The 23,695-nt window shown below is 39.5% G+C and overlaps 1 protein-coding gene across 2 annotated transcripts in view; it reads right to left on the minus strand.

The window, feature by feature from the left end:
* Positions 1 to 23,325, minus strand: part of DMXL2 (Dmx like 2) — a 169,859-nt gene extending 146,534 nt beyond the window's left edge. For both annotated transcript variants that reach the window (XM_081227961.1, XM_081227960.1), the window contains exon 1: positions 23,033 to 23,325. In XM_081227961.1, coding sequence (XP_081084087.1) covers positions 23,033 to 23,119 — 87 coding nt within the window. In that variant the 5' untranslated portion in view covers positions 23,120 to 23,325. The remainder of the gene's footprint in view (positions 1 to 23,032) is intronic.
* Positions 23,326 to 23,695: the final 370 nt, after the last annotated feature.

Here is a 23,695-nt window from a genome sequence, read left to right on the forward strand (position 1 = left end):
CCGAATGTACTTTTTTCAGCTTTGAAGAATGAACAGCAAAAAGCAATGAGCAAGAGTATGGTGCACCTGTCACTCTCATACACTATTGCAGTATAAAAACATGTGACTTTTCTGGAAGGCAATTTGGTAATATGAATTAAGAGACTGAAAAGAGATTTAAGTACTTTGATTCATTATGTCTATTTCTAGGACTCTATCCTGAGAAAACATTCAGATGTGCAAACAAACATTACAACTAGTACCAAGATGTTTACTGTAGCATTATTTAAAGTAATAAAAAAAAAGGAAACAACCTAAACATCCCATAATAGAAAAATTATGGTTTATCACGTCAAGTGTATTGTCCATCAGTCTCGCAGATGTTTCTAAACGAAACTGCCCCACCCACAGCCTGGGCAGACAATGTGACCAACACTCACGGCATACAACTGATTGGACCAGGGTGACACCTGATTCCGAAGGCCAAGAATTTAATACCAAAAGCTACAGGCTGGCCAGCAACCCATGATGTGGCCTGGCTTAAAAAAGGTGAGCTGGGTCAGATTCCACTTTCTGGATATTCAAGGAAATACCAAGAAATGTAGCAGGTAGTAATAGGCAGTAAAGCCAAAAGGACTTTATGTGCACAGAGGCCAGGGCGGTCCCTGGGGTCCTCATGCAAGCCAGTTTTAATGGATCCAACACAGGGAGAGGTTGAGGTATTATGTGAGCCACACAGTTCAGCACAGACAGAGTAACCAGTCCCCCGAGCCGACCAAGTTCCTGATATCTGAGGCCCAGTTGTACTACGTACGACTTGTGTTAGAAGATTCTTGGAAGAGTTGTCTTGTCGACTGAAAAAAATTACACAACCTAAACGTTAAGAATTATATTTTATTTGGCGGACTTTCTGAGGACTTCAAGGCCAGGAGGCAGCCTCTCAGGTAGTTCTGAGGGACTGCTCTGAAGAGGTAAGGGAGAAGCCAGGATATATAGGAGTTTTGCAACAAAGACCAGGTAGTTGCAACACGAAAAGATTACTGTTAGCTAAAGAAAACCAGATATCTCAAGTGAATGAATTTAGCACTTTTCTATGTATGGGAAGATGCAAGAGTCTGGGCTCATTGAAATCATTGCTTTGATATGCACCTTAGCTATCTAGGACCAGTATTCTTCCCCATCCTGAGTCCCCTCAGGGTACACCTTTGGGGGTGGCTGCAGCGGCTGACAGCTTGACAGCAGGCAGCCCATTCACCTCTGTCCTGTGCTCCTTCAGGGCTCACGGGGTGGGGGGTGGGGGTGAGGTGGGGGGTAGTGGCTTGATGGCTGCAGCAACCTTTGTTTACTGATATGGCAGGCCACAGTTTTCCCTCACAGTCTTCTACTCCTCTTCTGTATTCTCATCATTCCCCATTGCTTAAGGTAATTTGTTCCTTGTACCATTTAAGTCTCAACAAATATTCACAGCGGGATGACTGTGGGGATTCAAGTCAACAAACGTTAGCATGGACCAGGCACACAGGGCAGAATGTGATGGAAAACAGGCAGGGTCTCTACCACATGAAGTTTACATTTCGCCAGAGGTGGATGGTAAGTTTTTGTTTTTGTATTTTTTAATTTACAAAGAAGCCTTGAGATTCTCATTAAACATAGCAAAAGAAAAAAACAACAACAACAAAATACATCTATATCCACTCCCTCACAAAACTCCATTAAGTCGATTTTTTTAAAAAGCTAGAGGTGTACATAAAACAGACACCACAAAGAATAAATTAAAATGAACGTGTGCATAACCACCACTTAAAAAAAGAAGATACTATTTCCAGCAACCCAAAAGACCGTGTGTCCCTTCAAAAGGACACTTCTCTCCCGCAAGCAAAGTAGCAATGCCCTGACTTTTTTGGGAAATCACTCCCTTGCTCTTCTTTGTAGTTTTTCTACTTCTGCATGCATGCCTAAATAACATGGTTTAGTTTTGCCGGCCCTCTGAACTTTGTGTACGTGAAATCATACTGCATGTATTCTTTTATCTTGCTCTTTTCATGAACATTTGGTCAGAGGTTAATTCATGACACATATAGCTGTGATTCATTCATTTTCATTACTTATTAATATTCCCTTGTATGTACCACAATGTATCCATTCTAATGTTCCTGGACTGTTTGCATATTATTAAAAACAATGCTGCTCTAAGAAACAAACACAAATGCTGCTCTGAACATTCTTGTAGACATATCCTGCATATTATATGTATTTATCTAGAACATATATAGAGAAGAACTGATAGATCACAGAGAATATGTATCTTAAATTTTGGTATATAATGATAAAGCATTTTCCAAAGTAGCTGTATGAACTAATACTCCCACTAGCAGTGTATAAGGATTCCCATTTATGGATATTCTTGCCATGACCAGATATGTCAAATTAATCTTTTGCAAATGTGGTAGGTATGCAATGGTATTTCCTGATTTCAACTTGCATTTCTGACTACTAATAAGGAAGAGCCTCTCTTTTCATATGTTTGCTAGTCATCTAGACTTTCTCTTTTTGTGAAATACCTGTTCAAGACTTTCATCCACTTCCTATTAAGTTCTCAGTTCTTTTCTTATTGTTTTATAGATATTTTTATATTCTGGATACCAATCCTTTGTCAAATATATGTGATGCAATTATCTTTTCCAAGTCCGTGGCCTGCATTTTCACTGTTCCTTATAATTAGATTCCAGTTATGCATTTTGGGCAGGAACATCATAGAAATATAGCTATGTTCTCACTGCATTTTACTAAGAGGCACATTTGTCTACCTGTCCCATCTCTGGTGATGTTAACTTCGATCAGTTGATAAAGGTGGTATCTGACAAGTTTCTCCTCTATAAAGCTATTATTTTCCTTTGTAATTAATAAGCATTTTGTGGGAAGCTATTCTGAGGTTATATAAATATCTTGTTACTTATCAAACTTTTACCCACTAATATTAGCATCCATTGGATGATTCTTGCCTAATCAGTTATTACTATGATGACTGCCAAATGGTAATTTTCTTCTTTTTTTTTTTTTTTTTGGCCTCGCCATGCAGCTTGTGGGATGTTAGTTCCCTGACCAGGGATCAAACCCGGGCCCTGTGCAGTGAGAGCACAGAGTCCTAACCACTGGACCACCAGGGAAGTCTCCTCTTATTTTTTTTTAACTGAAGTATAGTTGATTTACAATGTTGTGTTAGTTTCTGGTGTACAGCAAAGTGATTTAGTTATACATATATATATTCTTTTTCATATTCTTTTCCATTAAAGTTTATTACAAGATATTGACTATAGTTCCCTATGCTATATATAGTAGGACCTTGCTGTTTATGTTTTGTATATAGTAGTGTGTATATATTAATCCCAAACGCCTAATTTATCCCTCCCCCTGAGTTTTCTTATTGATTTTTATACTTTTTATATTAAAGATCACGAGTTCTTACCTCATTCAAAGGGTGATAATCCACTACTATCACTTATTTTCATATTCCAACTGTCCCAGACTTGGCCAGTAGGAACCCTTCAAGCTAGCCCTGTCTTCTTTTGACATGTTCTCGTCATTCTTTGAACTTTCTGGCATAAGAGATTCCAGGCTTATCTAGGCTTGTCATCCAACCTAGAATCAGCTATTTCTCCAAAGAATGCTGTTTCTTTTTAGTGGAGAATGGTATTTAGAAACCAAGATCTTGATGCCAGTTATGTTTCTGCTACTGGAGTACCAACTGTGTCTAGGCCCTCTCAGCTGACCAACTAGGAAACAGACATGTGTGCACATGCACTTGAATACACATGCATATGTGTGTGTGTATGTAGACAACCACATACAGTTTCAACTCTCCATTGAAAGGTTTAAAAGCAACGACATCCAGGACATGCATACATCCCCACCATATCTATATACCTCTATACCTATACATCATTGCTCTCTACCTTTCTCACTCTCTAAATATATATATATATATATATATATATATATACACAAACAGATTCACACATTAAAAACCCATAACATATACATATATGGATACACACACATACATATGAAGTCACACAGATGCCTCTGGTCTGATTATATCCACCACAGGATTCATTCTAGCCTTTCTACATTCCATATTTTGAACTCCCTTCTTCAATTATGAGAAACCTGGTTCACATCATAAATTAATTTATTTATCTATAATTGTGGTATATTTGGTGTTTTAAGAAATATTTTGCAACCTGAAGGTCATGAATAAATTTTCTATACTGTCTTCTAAAATCTTTATTGTTCTTTCACACCTAGATCTGTAATCTACCTGGAGGTAATTTTTGTGTATGGGGTGAGCTAGAGGCCAAGTTTCATTTCTTTCCTATATAAATAAGAAAATGTCCCAGCACTACTGACTGAGAAAATCAACCATTCTATACTATTCTACCACGTCATCTTTGACATGAATCAAGCATCAGGTGGGACTTCCCTGGCAGTCCAGTGGTTAAGACTGCGCTTCCACTCTAGGGGGTGTGGGTTCGAGCCTTGATCAGGGAACTGAGATCCCACATGCCACGCAGTGTGGCCAAAAAAAAAAAAAATCAGGCATCAATAAATGTGTGAGTCTGTTTCTGCTGCTCTGTTTTGTTACTTTGGTATATTTGTTCTTAGGCCACCACCACACTACCTTAATGACTACAACTTCTACAAGTCTTCAGCTGGTACAAGTCCTCTCATCTTAGTGTTCTTCAAGATAGGCTTATCTATTCTTGGCCCTATCTCTTTCCATAAAATTAGGCATCATTCTGTCAAATTTCACAAATCCTCTTTAAGTTTTTGACTGGGAACACATCAAAGCTATAAATTAGCTTGGAAAGAATTGATATCTTTATACTAGTCCATGAACATGGTATTTATCTCCCTTTATTTAGGTTTCTCAATAAAGTTTTATTAATTCTGCCCACAGAAATCTTCTACATGTATTATTAGACTTATTGCTGGTCCTTGATATTTTTTGATGATATGAAAAATGGTATCATAGCTTTGATTCCAAGTAAGAACAACAATATCTCTCTCCCACTGAATGCAGCCATAAAACATGGACAGAATGCATGGAACAAATATTTTAAAACTCTGAAAAGTAAATGCTGGTAGATGAATGAGGAAAGAACAGAATTTGAAATTCACTGTATTAGCAGAGAGTTTAAACTTAGGACGAAACCAAAACACACACAAAAAAAAGACCTCCAGGAGAAGCCATTTATTTTTGGTTCAAAAAGTAGGAAAAGAGACTCTTAATTTTCAAAGAGAGGGAGAGAAAATTCCCCATTTATCCTTTTTTTTCTTTTCTTTTCTCCATTTTCTCACATCCCAGCCCCCAAGCAATCCCAGAGCGCCAATATAAACAGCTATGATCCCAAGAGAGTGGGGGAAATCCCAGTTGCTTTTCTTTCTTTCTCTGTCCTACTGCTGCTTGGCACTGAACACAAATACAGTCACAGGAAGCACAGAGCAGGGTAACTAAAGTCTCAACTTTCCAGCCAGAGAACCACCAAGGGGAGCCCTAGCAAAACAGAAAGTACCACAGAAATCACAAAAAGGGAAGAGCTCGGAAGAACAACCCAATAAACTTTTTTATAAACTCCTGGGCACATCCCCGGGCAGCACATGCACAGATTATACCTAAAACAGCAGCATAAACACCTTTGGGATCTGAACTACAGGAGATACCACTGCCCAGGTCTTATATTGGCCGCCTGTGGCATGTACACAGGTTATATCCAACTAGCACTGCAAGGCCTTTGAAAATGGAACTCACACTGAAACTACAACCTATAGAAGGCTGGTCAGAACTTTTGGCATGAACCCAAATAAGCTGATTGCCTGCTAAAACAAAATATCAACATCCTCCATAAACTTTACACAAGACCTAGAGTTGCATAACACAATATTTTAAACAGTCCAGGTAACAATGCAAAATTACTGAGCATAAAAAGAGCTAAGAAAATCTCAACTCACATGGGAAAAGACAATCAACAGACACAGATTTTGAAATTAACACGCAAACATGTTAAAGTGACTACTATAAAAATGCCATAGAAATATGAATACCCTCAGATCAGTAATCTAAGCTTCCATATTAATCGATTAGAAAAAGAAGAGCAAAACAAATTCAAAGCATGCAGAAGTCATGAAATAATAAAGATAAAAGGAGAAATCAAAGTGACAACAAGAAAACAGTATATAATGTGAATAAAATAAAAATCTGGTTCTTTGAAAAAGTTCAGTAAAACTTATAAACCTCTAGAAAGACACACAGAAAGAGAGAAGACATAAATTACCAACACCAAAGAAAAAAGAAAAATTGGGACTTCCCTGGGGGCGTGGTGGTTAAGAATCCGTCTGCCAATGCAGGGGACATGGGTCCAAGCCCTGGTCCAGGAAGATCCCACACGCCACGGAGCAACTAAGCCCGTGTGCCACAACTTAGCCTGTGCTCTAGAGCCTGCGAGCCACAACTACTGAGCATGCGCACCACAACTACTGAAGCCCACATGCCCTAGAGCCCGCATGCCGCAACTACTGAGCCCGTGTGCTGCAACTACTGAAGCCCACGCGCCTAGAGCCTGAGCTCCGCAACAAGAGAAGCCACAGCAATGAGAAGCCTGCGTGCTGCAACAAAGAGTAGTCCCCGCTCACCGCAACAAGAGAAAGCCCGCGTGCAGCAACAAAGACCCAACGCAGCCAAAAATAAATTAATTAATTAATGAAAAATAAAAAGATAACTTAAAAAAAATTTTTATTTTAAAAAATAAAAGAAAATACCAATACTAATCTTGCAAACATTAAAAAGATAATAAAATACTATAAACAACTCTATACACATAAATATGACAGTGAAACAGAAAAAAAAGACTAATTCCTCCAAAACCAGAAACTACAAAAACACACCCAAAATGAAATACATTACATTAATAGTCCTTTCATTGTTAAAGAAATTGAATGTGTAGATAAAACCCTAAAATTCTGTACAACTGAAACTAATATTGTAAACCAACTACAGTTCAATTTTTTAAAAAAAGACCTTCTGGGGCTTCCCTGGTGGCACAGTGGTTGAGAGTCCGCCTGCCGATGCAGGGGACACAGGTTTGTGCCCCGGTCCAGGAAGATCCCACATGCCACGGAGTGGCTGGGCCCGTGAGCCATGGCCGCTGAGCCTGTGCATCCGGAGCCTGTGCTCCGCAACGGGAGAGGCCACAACAGTGAGAGGCCCATGTACCGCAAAAACAAAAAACAAACAAAAAAAACTTCTGAAACAGAAAAGTCAAAACCCAGATGATTTCACTGGAAAATCCTACTAAAATTTACAGAATGAAACCATTTCTACCTGATCCGTGACAGAATTTAGAAAAGGAAGGAATACTTACAAACTCATTTTATGAAACCAGCATTACAATAATACCAAAACCAAACAAAAACAATATGAGGGGAAAAGATGATGGATCAAGAATGAACATAAAAAAAAATAAAAGAACGAACATAGATGCAAAAACACTCAACAGAATATTAGTAAATCAAATCTAGCCCTATATAAAAAGGATAATACACACCATAACTAAGTGGGGCTTATACCAGTAATACAAGGCTGATTTTATTTGCAAAAAATCAATGTAATCTACCACACTAACAGTTTAAAGAAGAAAAAAAATCACATGACCATATCAATGAAAAAAAAAAACATTTGACAATATTCAAGATGACTTCGTGATAAACACTTCCAGCAAAAAAGGAATATAAGGACATTTTTTCAATCTTATAAAGGGCATACACAAAACAAAACAAAATCTAGGACTAGTCAGTGCAGTAAGTACAATAGAGCAAATCAGACATCACTTAAGATAGGATTAGCAGGACTTCCCTGGTGGTCCAGTGGTAAAGAATCTGCCTTCCAATGCAGGGAATGTGGGTTCAATCCCTGGTTGGGGAACGAAGATCCCACATGCCTCAGGGCAACTAAGCCCCAGCACCACAACTACTGAGCCTCAACTAGAGAGCCTGCCTGCTGCAAACTACAGAGCCTATACACTCTGGAGCCCACGTGCCACAACTAAAGAGAGAAAACCCACATGTCACAACTAGAGAGAAGCCCCGAGCCGCAATGAAAGATCCCGCATGCCTCAACGAAGATCCTGAGTGCCGCAACTAAGCCGAAGTAGCCAAACAAACAAAAAAGGATTAGCAAATGGATTAGAAAAAACCAATTAGAATTCTAAAAAGAATGAAAAGAAAATACAGTAGAGAGGGTTTTAGACATAGAACTAAAGGGAGAAGATCTAATATATATATATATATATATATATATATATATATATATATTTTTTTTTTTTTTTTTTTTTTTTTTGGTTGCATTGGGTTTCCGTTGCTGCGAGCAAGGGCTACTCTTCTTTGTGGTGCATGAGCTTCTCATTGCATGGCTTCTCTTGTTGTAGAGCACGGGCTCGAGGCCCGTAGGCTTCAGTAGTTGCAGCACGTGGGCTCTAGGGCATGCGGGCTTCAGTAATTGTGGTGCGGGAGCTCAGTAGTTGTGGCGCATGGGCTTAGTTGTTCCATGGCAATGTGGGATTTTCCAGGACCAGGGCTCGAACCTGTGTCCCCTGCATTGGCAGGCGGATTCTCAACCACTGCACCACCAGGGAAGTCCTAATATATTTAATGTATTAGTCTCATGAGGTCAATGGGGCAGAAGCAATATTTGAAGAGCTATTAGCTGAAAATTTTCCAGACTTGATGAAATACATCAACTCACAGATTCAAACATTTCAAAAGTCCCAAACAGGATTAAAAAGAAAAAAAAAAGGACACCTAGACACAACATAGTAAAACACCAGAAAGACAAGAAAATCCTTACAAGCAGCTAGAGGGAAAAAAATTAAAATACAACTTCTAAAGAAGCAACAAGCTGGCAGCTCACTTCTCAACACAAACAGTGGAGGCAAGAAGATAAAGGAGTGATATCTTCAAGATGCTGAAAGAAAATACTGCCATCCTCAACCTATGCAACCTAAGCAAAAACATCTTTCAAGAATGAAACACAAAAGGGACTTCCCTGGTGGCCCAGTGGTTAAGAATCCACCTTCTAATGCAGGGGACACTGGTTTGATCCCTGGTCGGGGAACTAAGATCCCACATGCCGTGCGGCAACTAAGCCTGCGCGCTCTAGAGCCCGCACACCACAATTAGAGAGCAGACACACACACCATTAATGGAATATTACTCAGCCATTAAAAAAATGAAATAATGCCGCTTGCAGCAATATGAATGGACCTAGAGATTATCATACTAAGTGATGTAAGTCAGAGAGAGAAACACAAATATCATATGATATCACTTATATGTGGAATCTAAAAAAAAAAAGATACAAATGAACTTATTAACAAAACAGAAATAGACTCACAGACACAGAAAACAAACTTATGGTTACCAAAGGGGGAAGGGGAGGCAGGGATGAAGTAGGAATTTTGAATTAACAGATAAACACCAAGGACCTACTCTATAGCATAGGGAACTATACTCAATATCTTGTAATAACCTATAATAGAAAAGAATCTGAAAAAGAATATACATATGTGTATAACTGAATCACTTTGCTGTATACCTGAAACACTATAAATCAACTGTACTTCAATTTTAAAAAAATTTTAATAAATAAAAATAAATTAAAAATAGCTTTGTGGTATGCAGGTAATGTAAGTCTTAAGAATATAATACTTACATCCTTAAATATTAGAAAAAGAGCCTGGAATGTTTATCTCAATAAATTAAGAAGAAAACAGCAAAACTAATCCAAATAAAGCAGAAAGAAGGAAATAATAAATCAAGAATAAGAGTTAATGAAATAGAAAATAAATATATAACAGAAAGAACTAATAAAGTTAGAAGTGGGTTATTTTAAAAGATTAATTAGGTTGATAAACCTCTACTGAAGGAAAAGAGGAGCCACAAATAACAAATGATAGTAAAGAGAAAAGAAGCAATATAACAGATGCTGCAAACCTTAAAAAGATAGTAAGAGGTGGCTGTGAACAATTTCAAATTAATAAATTTGAATGTCTACACAAAAGAATAAATTCTTACAAAAATAACTACCCAAAACTCATTCAGGAAAAAAATACAGACAAGCATTCTGAAATCAAATAAGCCTCCTCCATGGGGCCTCCGTGCATTTTACCGAAATGGTAAGAGGGGTTATCTCTGGATTGTACAATTACAAATGATTTTATCTTTCTTCTACATTTTTCAAACTATCTACAAGGGCATGTGTTACTTTTTAAATTTTAAGGGGAGAAAAAAGAACTTGGAGCCTTAGGTTCCAGTCTTTTTTTCTTCCTCTCTCGTTGAAGTATAGTTGATTTACAGTATTATGTTAGTTTCAGGTGTAGAGCACTGCGATTCAGTATTTTAATGGAGGATAATCTATAATTATAGATTATACACCATTGAAAGTTATTGTAAGATAATAGCTATAATTCCCTGTGTGTTACAATATATCTTTGTTGCTTACCTATTTTATATATAGTACTTTGTATCTCTTAATCCCACTCTTCTAATTTGCCCCTCCTTCCTTCCCTCTCCCCTTTGGTAACCACTAGCTTGTTTTCTATATCTGAGTCTGTTTCTGTTTTGCATATCATTTGTTTACATTAATTTTTAGATTCCACATATAAGTGATATACAGTATTTGTCTTTTTCTGACTTATTTCACTAAGCATAGTATTCTCTAGGTCCATCCACACTGCTACAAATGGCAGAATTTCATTCTTTTTTATGGTTGAGTACTATTCCATTGTGTATATATGTATTACATCTTCTTTATCCATTCATCTGTTGATGGACACCTGGGTTGCTTCCATATCTTAGCTATTATAAATAGTGCTGCTATAAACATTGGGGTGCAGGTGTCTTTTCAACTTAGTGTTTTCATTTTTTCTGGATATATACTCAGAAGTGGAACTACTGGATCACATGGTAGTTCTATTTTTAGTTTTTTGAGGAACCTCCATACTGTTTTCCATAGTGGCTGCATCACCATTTACATTCCTAACAACAATGTACAAGGGTTCCCTTTTCTCTACATACTCTCCAACATGTATTTGTAGACTTTTTGATGACAGCCATTCTGACAGGTGTGAAGTGATATCTTGTTGTTTTGATGTGCATTTCTCTGATAATTATCAATGTTGAGCATTTTTTTATGTGCCTGTTAGCCATATGTATGTCTTCTTTGGAAGAAAATGTCTATTCAGGTCTTCTGCCCATTTTTTTTTATTGGGTTGTTTTTTTGATATTTTTTTTACCTATATATTTTGGAAATTATCCCCTTGTCAGTCATATCATTTGCAAATATTTTCCATTCCATAGGATGTCTATTCATTTTGTTGATGATTTCCTTTGCTGTGCAAAAGCTTTTAAGCTTAATTAGGTCCCATTTGTTTATTGGTTCCAGTCTTAATTCTGCCACAGGGTCTGCTGTGTAGCTTTGATTAAATCCTTTAACTCCTAGATCTAAAATTCCTATACTAGATCTAAACTGTAAAACATTTCATTTCATATACCAATTTAACACACAAGATGGATATTAATCCTTCCATTTCAAAAAACAATTGTGTTTCTATATATCAACCACATGCAACTGGCACTATTAAATACTACCAGAAAGAAGGGCTATAATTCAACTACTTTACCAATTTAACTAGTTTATAGCTTAAAACAACATACACCAACAGTGTACAACAGAGCATATTTAATAGCTGGTTTGCCTTAGAGGGTATGCACAATGCCTAGGCGCTCAAATATTTTTTGAATCAAGGATGACCAGGAAGTTAGGCTAAACAAAATTCCACTGGGAAAAGGAAGCTTTCCTTTTTACTTTCTATATTTCAACATTGTTTGAATTATGAGTTTTTCACAATGTAGACATTATATTAATAATGTTAAAACAAAAAATTGAGTTTTTTATGTTTTTTGTTTGCTTTTTGGTTTTAATGGCCAAATTGGGCTTTTGATTATATAAAATTTTGCCAGCATAAAATGATAGCCATGTTTAAATGTTCCATTTGTCTATGTATTAGCACATTCTTCTTTTTTCTTTGGCTGCACCCCACGGCTTTCCCCCACCAAGGACTGCACCCTCATCCTTGGCAGTGAAAGCACGGAGTCCTAACCACTGGACCACCAGGGAATTCCCAACATTCTTAAAATTACTTTCTAAAGAAAATCTTGCTTCTAATATGGAGTGGCACAAAAACAGAAATATAGATCAATGGAACAGGATAGAAAGCCCAGAGATAAACCCACGCACATATGGTCACCTTATCTTTGATAAAGGAGGCAGGAATGTACAGTGGAGAAAGGACAGCCTCTTCAATAAGTGGTGCTGGGAAAACTGGACAGGTACATGTAAAAGTATGAGATTAGAACACTCTCTAACACCATACACAAAAATAAACTCAAAATGGATTAAAGACTTAAATGTAAGGCCAGAAACTATCAAACTCTTAGAGGAAAACATAGGCAGAACACTCTATGACATAAATCACAGCAAGATCCTTTTGGACCCACCTCCTAGAGAAATGGAAATAAAAACAAAAATAAACACATGGGACCTAATGAAACTTCAAAGCTTTTGCACAGCAAAAGAAACCATAAACAAGACCAAAAGACAACCCTCAGAATGGGAGAAAATATTTGCAAATGAAGCAACTGAGAAAGGATTAATCTCCAAAATTTACAAGCAGCTCATGCAGCTCAATAACAAAAAAAAAAACCCAATCCAAAAATGGACAGAAGACCTAAACAGACATTTCTCCAAAGAAGATATACAGATTGCCAACAAACACATGAAAGAATGCTCAACATCATTAATCATTAGAGAAATACAAATCAAAACTACAATGAGATACCATCTCACACTGGTCAGAATGGCCATCGTCAAAAAATCTAGAAACAATAAATGCTTGAGAGGGTGTGGATAAAAGGGAACACTCTTGCACTGCTGGTGGGAATGTGAATTGGTACAGCCACTATGGAGAACAGTATGAAGGTTCCTTAAAAAACTACAAATAGAACTACCATATGACCCAGCAATCCCACTACTGGGCATATATATGCCCTGAGAAAACCATAATTCAAAAAGAGTCATGTACAGAAATGTTCATTGCAGCTCTATTTAACAATAGCCAGGAGATGGAAGCAACCTAAGTGTCCATCAGCGGATGAATGGATAAAGAAGGTGTGGCACATATATACGATGGAATATTACTCAGCCATAAAAAGAAACGAAATTGAGTTATTTGTAGTGAGGTGGAGGGACCTAGAGTCTGTCATACAGAGTGAAGTAAGTCAGAAAGAGAAAGACAAATACCGTATGCTAACACATATATATGAAATCTAAGAAAAAAAAAAGGTCATGAAGAACCTAGGGGTGAGATGGGAATAAAGACACAGACCTACTAGAGAATGGACTTGAGGATATGGGGAGAGGGAATGGTAAGCTGGGACGAAGTGAGAGAGTGGCATGGACATATATACACTACCAAACGTAAAATAGATAGCTAGTGGGAAGCAGCTGCATAGCACAGGGAGATGAGCTTGTTGCTTTGTGATCACCTAGAAGGGTGGGATAGGGAGGGTGGGAGGGAGGGAGACGCAAGAGGGAAAGATATGGGAACATATGTATATGTATAACTGATTCATTTTGTTATAAAGCAGAAACTAACACAACATTGTAAAGCAATTATAGTCTAATAAAGATGTTAAAATAAATAAATAAATAAATAAATAAGAATATTCCTTTGGCTGAGTTCAGTTTACCACCAGGTGGGGCAACCACCTCAATCGTGTCTTTGTCAGGCTCCTCAATTTTCAATTCCAGGCCCAGCTCAGCTATTTTTAAAACCTGTAACTCTTAAAATAAAAAATCTCTGGGCCTCCCTGGTGGCGCAGTGGTTGAGAGTCCGCCTGCCGATGCAGGGGATACGGGTTCGTGCCCCGGTCTGGGAGGATCCCATATGCCGCGGAGCGGCTGGGCCCGTGAGCCATGGCCGCTGGGCCTGCGCATCCGGAGCCTGTGCTCCGCAACGGGAGAGGCCACAACAGTGAGAGGCCCGCATACCGCAAAAAGAAAAAAAAAAAAAAAAATCTCTACAGAGCTTCCCTGGTGGCGCAGTGGTTGAGAATCTGCCTGCCAATTCAGGGGATACGGGTTCGAGCCCTGGTCTGGGAAGATCCCATATGCCGCGGAGCAACTAGGCCCGTGAGCCACAACTACCGAGCCTGCGCGTCTGGAGCCTGTGCTCCGCAACAAGAGAGGCCGCGACAGCGCAGGGCCCGCACACCGTGATGAAGAGCAGCCCCCGCTCGCCGCAACTAGAGAAAGCCCTCGCACATAAATGAAGACCCAACACAGCCAAAAATAAATAAATAAATATTTAAAAAAAAATCTCTACAGTCCAGGTATTAGGTTAATCTCTAATTTTTTATGTATTAAAGTCTTTCAAAAGCAAAATTGTAAACATTTTAGAACTGCTTAATAGGCACATAATTTGTCAATTCCTCTCAATACATTAACATGCATCCTTAGATTAAACCAGACCAGCAAAGCTTTATATCTGGATTGTATTCTCTTAGCTCTCCCTGTCCCCATCCTATAAAATTCATTTATCTAAATATGGCCTAATGCCATTGACCTATCTCAAAAAGTATTGTAAAAAATAGCCTTATAAAAGTGGTCACCATATTTACTCTAAGGATGTTGTATATTACACTAAGCGCCCTTTCTATTTATTAATTTATTGGGTACTATTTTGTACCCAATAAATTTTTGTTCTAGGTGCTAATGAAATAGCAGTAAAGGGTATTGAAGGCACTCAGGTCTTTTCTCTGAGTGAAAAAAGAAGTCATTTGAAAATTTTGAACAAGAGACTAATAAGATCCGATTTATACAGTAACAGGATCATTCCACTATTATGTTGAAAATAAACTGAAGAAGTATAAAACTGAAGGCAGAGAAGGCAAGGAGACCTGTTAAGAGCCTATTGCCATAACCTTGGAAAGAGATGATGGAGTCCTGGACCGGGGGGTAGCAGCACAGGTGATAAAGTGGACAGATTCTGGATGCATTTTGAAGGTATAGCCAACAGAAGTTGCCAACATTAGATCTGGGGTGTAAAGGAAAGAAAACAGTGAAAGATTCCAAGGGAACTGGGGAAAAAAAAGAAGGTAAGGTAGCCATTTTCTGATTTAGAGAAGGCTGGAGGAAGAGAATGTTATGAGACAGCTATTAGACATTCAAAAGGGAGATGTCAAAGAAAAGCTGGATACAGAAATCTGAAATCAGGCTGAGAAGGAGTACTTAAGGGAAGTAAAGGACAACCAGGAGAGCTAAGTAAAGAAACTATTTCAATGAGGAAGAAAAAGCAACTTTACAGGACAGAAAAGGAGAAACTGTTAGAGCAATGTGCTTGAGTAGATAAGAGGGGGTGGGACCTGGGATATTCATTGGGGTTTCTCACAACTGCAGCAGTATTGACATTTTAGGCTGAGTAATTTTTCATTGTGGGGAGCTGTCTTGCACATAATAGGATGTTTATCAGGATCTCTGGCCTCTGCCCACTAGATGCTAGTCCTTCCCTACAACCTTGTCAACAATCAAAAATGTCTCCAGACACTGCCAAACGTCCCAGGGGGCAAAATCACTCCCAATTTAAGATCATCGGTACCAATGGAGGAACTGGCCTTTCCTGGAAACACTGACAATTCATTCATATAAAAGATGCTATGGGGGCTTCCCTGGTGGCGCAGTGGTTGAGAGTCCGCCTGCCGATGCAGGGGACATGGGTTCGTGCCCCGGTCTGGGAGGATCCCACTTGCCGCGGAGCGGCTGGGCCCGTGAGCCATGTCCGCTGAGCCTGCGCGTCCAGAGCCTGTGCTCTGCAATGGGAGAGGCCACAACAGTGAGAGGCCCGTGTACCGCAAAAAAAAAAAAAAAAAAAAAAAAGATGCTATGGTTAGAGTACATGATAATAATTTGAATATCTCCTTCTGATTAGATCCTCCGAAGTACAGATATAGTCAAGGCCAGAGAAGACATGAGGAAGGTGCCAGCATATAACAAAACCGAAGTCATTACTCCTAGGAAAATGTCAACATTTTGTTATTGAAATGCAGAGACCATATAAGCTATGTGTGTCTTTGAACTTAGTCTAAGCCAAAACTTTTATGTTTTGGGGGGGATCCAATCTATGCCCCCTTGCATAATGCCCATATAGTTTCAGGTTTCCTGGGTTTCTTCTAAAATCACAAGAGGAAAATGTCATGACTTAGTATGAATTAAATTAAATATCATTCCTGAGAGGGCTCAATTTTTAGAGGAATAGCCCTAAAGAAACACATCTCCAATGATAATCTAAGAGGATGATATTTATGCCTTTCAAATCACCTCACCAGATTATCATGTAGTGTTTAAAGGAGTCTGGTTGTATTCAGTGACCCCTTTATACCTAGTGACTTCTCCACCAAAGAGATATAAGCTAACCATATTTTTAGGTGTTTAGGATGAAGGGAAAGGGGAGCATTAAAGGAGCCTTTAGCAATCATGAAATGAGAAAGTTTGAGAATAAAAGCACAGTCAATTGGTTTCACATATTATACGTCAAGTGCCAGGGTTACATGAGCTATCTCTAAGAGCAAGAAAATACACTCACACCACCTGTGAAAGTTGCACCTGCTTCCCTGCTTCCTCAATAACAAGTCCTATCCTGTTATATCACAAATTAGGGATCCAGAGCAAAAATAAAATGAAAAAGGATTCTACAAACTCAAAAAGATTGAAAACCTTAAAACTTCTATTAAAATATTTGGTTTCCAGACTTGTTTAAAAAATAAGCCACAGCTAGAAGAGCCTTACTTGAATCTGAATTACAGATATTCTCTATTCTTATCCCCTTTTAAACACTGCCTTGCTTTCTATCACAGAAGGAAATTAAATTGGCCAGGCACGACTTGTTTTTCCACTGCGCCATTACGGTTGTAACCCAACATCCTATACTCTTTTTGATGATTAAATACTGAGACTCTGATTTGTTCTAAAAGTTTCTCAAGATCCAAATTAAGATACTGATTATAATTTCTTCTTTTAATTGAAGTATTTACATATTTACAATGTTGTGTTAGTTTCAAGTGTACAGCAAAGTGATTCAGTTATACATATGTATGTATATATTCTCTTTCAGATTCTTTTCCATTATAGGTTATTACACGATAGCGAGTATAGTTCCCTGTGCTCTACAGTAGGTCCTTGTTGTTTACTTATATATAGTCGTGTGTATGTTAAGCCCAAACTCCTCATTTTTCTCCCCCCATCCCCACTATCCCCTTAGATAACCATAAGTTTGTTTTCTATGGCTGTGAGTCTATATCTGTTTTGCAAATAAGTTCGTTTGTATCAATTTTTTAGATAATTTCTAAAGTCATCCTTCAAATACTCAAAAAGCTAAGAGCAGAAAGTAAAGGAGTAAATCTATTTAGTGGGTGGCTGAATACCATCACCCTGGCCCATCTCCCACTCCGCACTGTACTCTGACAGTACCATCTACCAGATACTGAGGATACAATCATAAACAAGAGCCTCCTTCTCGACTGTGAGCCCGAAGAAGAACCACTACTTCACAAAGGCTCTGCATGGCTTAATCCCTGAGCCAAAAAGGAAGTCAGGCTCCCTGACTGTAAAGTCTGACCAACAGTCTTGTACATACATACAAGTGGCGGGGCACAGAGGCGCTAGACCTATATCCTCACCACAGTCACTTTATGTTTCTGGTCCATCTTCTCTTTTGCCCCTTGGAAATCTCTAGAGAGGTCTGTATAAATGCCATCCAAGGTCTGAATAGTTAAAGAGAACCTAATTTAAGTACCTCATTTTACAGATGAAAAACCTAAAAAGTTTCAGCGATTTGGCCAATGTCATATAAGTAGTTGGTCTCTGACTTCCCATTTCTGAGGAGGCATTATTTGGGGTTATACCAGAGTTTCAGGGTAGCTGCTAGGAGTCTTCTCACTCTAGAAGGCAGGCTAATTAACAATCTACCTAGGGACATAAGTAAAAACTTATAGAACCTCATATTCACCTACAGGCTGACACCAAACACAAGGCCACAAACTCTAAAAGATATCAATTTAAATAAACAAGAAGCTACTCTCCAAGAATAAATGGGCCAATTTCTCTTGGGAAACAAGCCCGTTCTAAATTCTTGACTTCTGTCTTTCCCTTTATTCTCAGCATAGGCTAATAGGTAAAGTCATTATACCTATTGATAACCAGCCAGTACAAAAGCATTTTTCTGTCCAACTCTCCAATTCCCCTGACCAAAAGTGATCTCTTATTCCTTCTGAATTCCCACAAGAATTTAAGTGCCTCACAATACCACACAGCTGACCTGCTGTGGTTAAGTATACATCTTAACTCCCCTAGTAGATAGATTACCAGTTTCCTAAACTTTTTTAGTAAATTCCCTGAAATCCGGACTATTCTTTTTGTTCTTTTTTATTATTTTTTTTAATCTCCACAGAGCCACACACATCCATATGTTCAACAAACATTTGTAAATGTATAAACCAGCTGATTATTTTCAAAGTTCGGTATTGCCATAATTCTAGGACTAGAATGTTATTATGCTACAGTAGAAGAAAAATATATCTAAATGCCCAAAAACAGGTCATATATGACATATATAACATGTAACATAACATTGTCTTCTAACTTTTAAATAAATGTTTTTTTCATTCATTTCATTCACTACTAGAAAAAACAAAAAAAAACAAAAGTCAAGAATGTCAGAATACAAATATATTTTCCTAAAAAGCTAAGGGTAATGTTTGCAAATCATATTTTTCAAAATTCTAACAGTATTCGCTACTTAATAAAGAAGCCCTGTGGGTTTTTTTTTAAGTCCTGTGTTTTGTTTTGTTTTTTTAATCACTTTTGTGAAGGAATAGTCACCCAATAATGTATCCTTTATATCACACCATCCTTGGCTTTTGTTGTTCTTACCATCTAGAAATGCCTAATACTACTCTGTATTTCCAAGTGTCAATCTTTCATGAAATCCTTTTAATTCCCAACTACATGTGATCTCTTTAATCTGACTTACATTGTAATTATGTACATCATTTTTTATCTCTGCCAGTATATTATAAGCCCCCTGAAAGTGGAAATGACTTACTAATTTCTGTAAACTTTTTTCATCAATGTGTTGAATTCATATCAGAATGGAGTAACATCAACTGCTCCTATATATCTGAAAATATAGTCTGTACCCTTTAGGTGAAAAAAATATTTTAATTATATTAATAATCATCATGTACCATCACTATGTTAATGAATATTCTAATGCTTACAGAAAAGTAAAATTTAAAAAAACTAAGGACTATTTTCAGAAAGTAATAAACAACATAAATAAGGAGAAATTTAAACTATCTGTTGCATTAAGCCTTAAAACATCCACTTACCTGTAAGAAGGTAGTTGGAAATGTATCGATGGCAAAATAAACTACAACAAAGCTCATACATCAACCTTTGGACTACCTGGGACCTGACTTATTACAGGATAACAATATTTCCCAGGACTTAGATCTTACATTGAAAAGAACAGAATGATCGAAAGGTGATATTTATACAAGTGTATTTATAAAATTACAATTGAGTGTTTTAAAAAACTCCTAACTGCCAAAACACAAGTGAAAACCATCACAGCCCACATGCTAGCACTAAAAGTACTCATCACTGGGTTTGTCCACTACCAACTGCATCACCATGTCAACACAGTAGAGATCGTGCCCTGACAACATAACCAAGCAGACATTCATTGCCCAGCCGATCACACCACCACCACCCTCCACCTCCCGTGCACAGTGCAATATATATATAACAGACTGTTTTTCAATTACAATGTCATGAACACTTCAAAATTCTTTTAGAACAATTCCTTTTCAAAAACTTTGCTTATAGACTCTGAAATAAATGATCTGCCCTATTTTGAAAAGGTCCTCAGGTTACCACTGGCTAGCTGCAAGACAGTCTTACCTTCTACACTAGACATGTCTAGACCTTCCCCACATATACACACCCTTCAGAGCAAGAACTCTGACAGGAAAGAAACATACTACAGAGAAAAGCCCACCAGATGAGAAGTCACAAGACCTCCATTCCAGTCCCGGCTGGTCCCCTTGTTAGTCATCTGACCCAGAACTAAAGTTTTTTCATCTGATTGCTATACAAATCAAATGGCATGCTCTACATAAAGGAGTTTTACCTTTTTTTTAAATTTCATTTTTACTATACTAACACAGGCATTGAAATAATTGTTAGCTGATTCCTGAGTACTTGAAAACAGCTTCTTCTCATTTTTTTCAAGCAACTCTGTTCTTCATAGAGTCCAAAAGGTCATTTCTAGTTCAAGGCAAAATTATAACTGGATCAGTGCATTCAAAACTAAGATATTGGGACTTCCCTCGTGGTCCAGTGGGTAAAACTCCATGCTCCCAATGCAGGGGGCCAGGGTTCAATCCCCAGTCGGGGAACTAGATCCCACATGCATGCCACAACTAAGAGTTCACATGCCGCAACTAAGAAGGCTACATGCCGCAACTAAAGATCCCACATGCCGCAACTAAGACCAGGCACAACCAAAATGAATATTTTTAAAAAGCTAAGATATTAAAATGAGATGGTGTGCAACATGGGTGTGTAAATGCCAAAGGGCCAAAATAATCAGTGTCACAGGTAGGCATCCTAAACCAGGTAAATTTTGAGTCATTATTTGGGAAAACAAAAAGCAAGGATTCTCTTGTTGCACCATAAAAATGTAGGCTAGAGTGAGAAGATTGGTATGTCTACAGCAGAGGGGCCAAGATGAGGAGTATATATAATCAAATGTAAAGTCAAAGATGATGGAAGAATATCTGACAAATTTAAATTTCACACCACAGCTCTTAGAAACAACTACATATTCTTGAACCAAGAATGATATGGTGAAATGCTATTTGAAGATTATTATACCAGCAGCTGTGTGGAGGATGAATTGAAGTGATCAGAGATGTCAGGAAGACAGTTTGGAAGTTTTTAATACTAAGTAATACAAATAAGGTTCTACAATAAGCTGGTAACTAAGGGCATGAAAAGGGGTAAATCTGGTAGTCACTGCAGAGACTCAGCTAGATTTGGTGACAGGTTGAAAGAGGGAGGTGGAAAAAGATTTGAAAATGAATCCAAGGACCTGGTCATGGGCAGCCTACAGCATAACCACACCTGTGCAGCACTAATGGTTCTGGCACTGGCTTTTCCAGACTGCACCTGAACCTGTTTAGCCCTATATACCAGCCTCACAATGAGACACCACTCTACCTTAGATGGAAACAGAAAACTACCACGACCATAATAGTGTGGAGATACCCCATAAGCCAAGATTCCAGATTCATTTCTTGATGGAGAAAGCCTGTTCTTCTAACCCTGGGGAACTTCCTCCCCACATACACAACTAGGGGAGAGGGAAATTTCTTCTCTCTATGCCCCCCAAATTGTCTACCCCCTTGAAGCCCAAGCTCAACACTATATGGATCTTTTAAGTCACAAGTACACAAAACACAGATGACACCATTGATAGGGATACGTGTAACAATATAAGTCAGGCAAATTATATGTTTTAAGGGTTCAGTCTAAACTGCTACAAAGCCAAGTTGCTTACATTTAAAATTAAAATGGCCAAAAAGCAATCTTATGGGGTTATTTCTAATGTATCACAATGATAGATAAATTCTGCTCCTGAATGCACTGTGCTACATAATGATTCTGCAGTTTTGCAGGAGCTTTTCTTATTTCTGCAGCTTTAAAAACATACTACTGGAAAGCAGACATCAGATCAGAGTGTTTCCCTTGTCTAAAAAGCATACCATTATGCTATTTCCAATTTCATCAAGGAGAATGGTTATTAACAACAATGTGTATTTAATCGAGGTCTAATTGTCTACAGTTCCTTCCGAGGAGGACCATGTCTAAATTTAACACAAAAAAGAAACTCATGTTAATCCGTGGGAGTCTCTCTGTGGGTAAATGAAGCTCTAGAGCTTGGTTTGAATTGGCTATACTAACAACATTCCATTCTCAAAAGGATTAATCCATCCAAGCTCCTTGAGAAACATGTCTATTTCATCCAGATTTTTAAGAGGTTCTAACACATTATCGTTTACATACACTTTAATCTCACAAACAGGAAAAACACTGTCACAAAATTTTCACATTGCCCTATCTTTAAAACAAACCAACCTGCCTACCTTGCAAACGGATTAAAATATTATCTAGGGAGGTTACCAAACCATGATCTCGTGATAAATAAGAGCTCTCCAGGCCGCTGTCACTCTAATTATTCCATTCTAAATTTCTCGGAGGCAGAGAATGAATTTTTGCATTTTCTTGTTGGAATTAAGATTCTGCATATCAGGAGGTACGGAGGGCTGGGCTTAAAGCCACCGGCTCCAGCGGCTCCTCAATGTCCTAACACAACGGGCAGGGGGAGCCAGGCGCAGCATCGCCTCCACGCTCCGCGACGAGACAAGACCGAGTCTCTGCGCCTCCAAGCCGAGAGCAGGTGCGAAACGGAGGCAGGTGCGAAACGGACGCTCTGGGCTTTCAGCGGTTTCACCTTCCTCCACCGCAGACCCGGGGCCATCCTAGGAGAGGAACCGTCTGGTGCAGTCACCCCCGGGGCCCGTTTGCTGAGGGCGGACAGGGCGGTGGATTCCTAAACCTTTCCCCTGACTGGCAATTTCCTACAGCAGCCGCAGGAATCACAGTCCCACGGCCCGCCCCGCTAAATTGGGGTGCAAAGGGAACTCGGGTGGGGCCTACCAACACCTCGCAGCCTCCCGGGGAGGCGTGGGCCGGGGACAGGGGGTCTTGGCCCCCGCGTAGAGACTGCGGTCTCTCCCCCTCGGGCTCCCGGACACCGCTCACCGTGAAGGGGACATCCTCGACGCTGCCCACGGAATAGCAGTTGTCTCCAGGGTTGACAGCTCCGGTGAGGACCTGATGCAGATGCATCTCCAGAGCCCCGGCTGGCCAGGCGAACGCACTAGAGACTCAACGAGCCCCGCTCCCCGCCCTCCTCCGCCCGCGAGAGCGCTTCCCGCTCCGCCTCCCTCGGGACCCACCCCGCCGCGGCTCGGGCTTAAGGCCTCTCCCCGCTTTTGCCTTCCCCCAGCCTGGTCCCAGCCATGGGAGCTACTCGACCGCTACCGCCACCGCCACCGCCACCGCCGCCGCCGCCGCCGCCGCCCGGATCGCCGCTCGGCTGCGGAAGTGCCCGGATGCTCCCACTGCCTGCTGCACCGGCGCACAAATGCGGGAGGAGGGCAAGGGTGCGTGTGAAGTGGGAGGGGGGGGGCGGAGGGGGAGGGGCTGGGGAGCGCGCGGCCGGGCGCGTGCTGGAAGGGACGCTCCACCCGAGGGAGATGGGCGGCGCGCGCGTCCACCTTCGGGGCAGCGCCGGTCGACTGGAAGGGTAAACCCCTCCTTCCGCTGCTAAACCCTTAGCTCAGTCCTCCCCCGCCCCGCGTTTGCGCGTGCGCGCGCAGAGGTTTCCAGGGCAATTGCGCGCGCCGCGCGGATCCTTGTCCC

This window comes from Mesoplodon bidens (assembly GCF_964165515.1).
Source record: "Mesoplodon bidens genome assembly, chromosome: 3".
NCBI lineage: Eukaryota > Metazoa > Chordata > Mammalia > Artiodactyla > Ziphiidae > Mesoplodon > Mesoplodon bidens.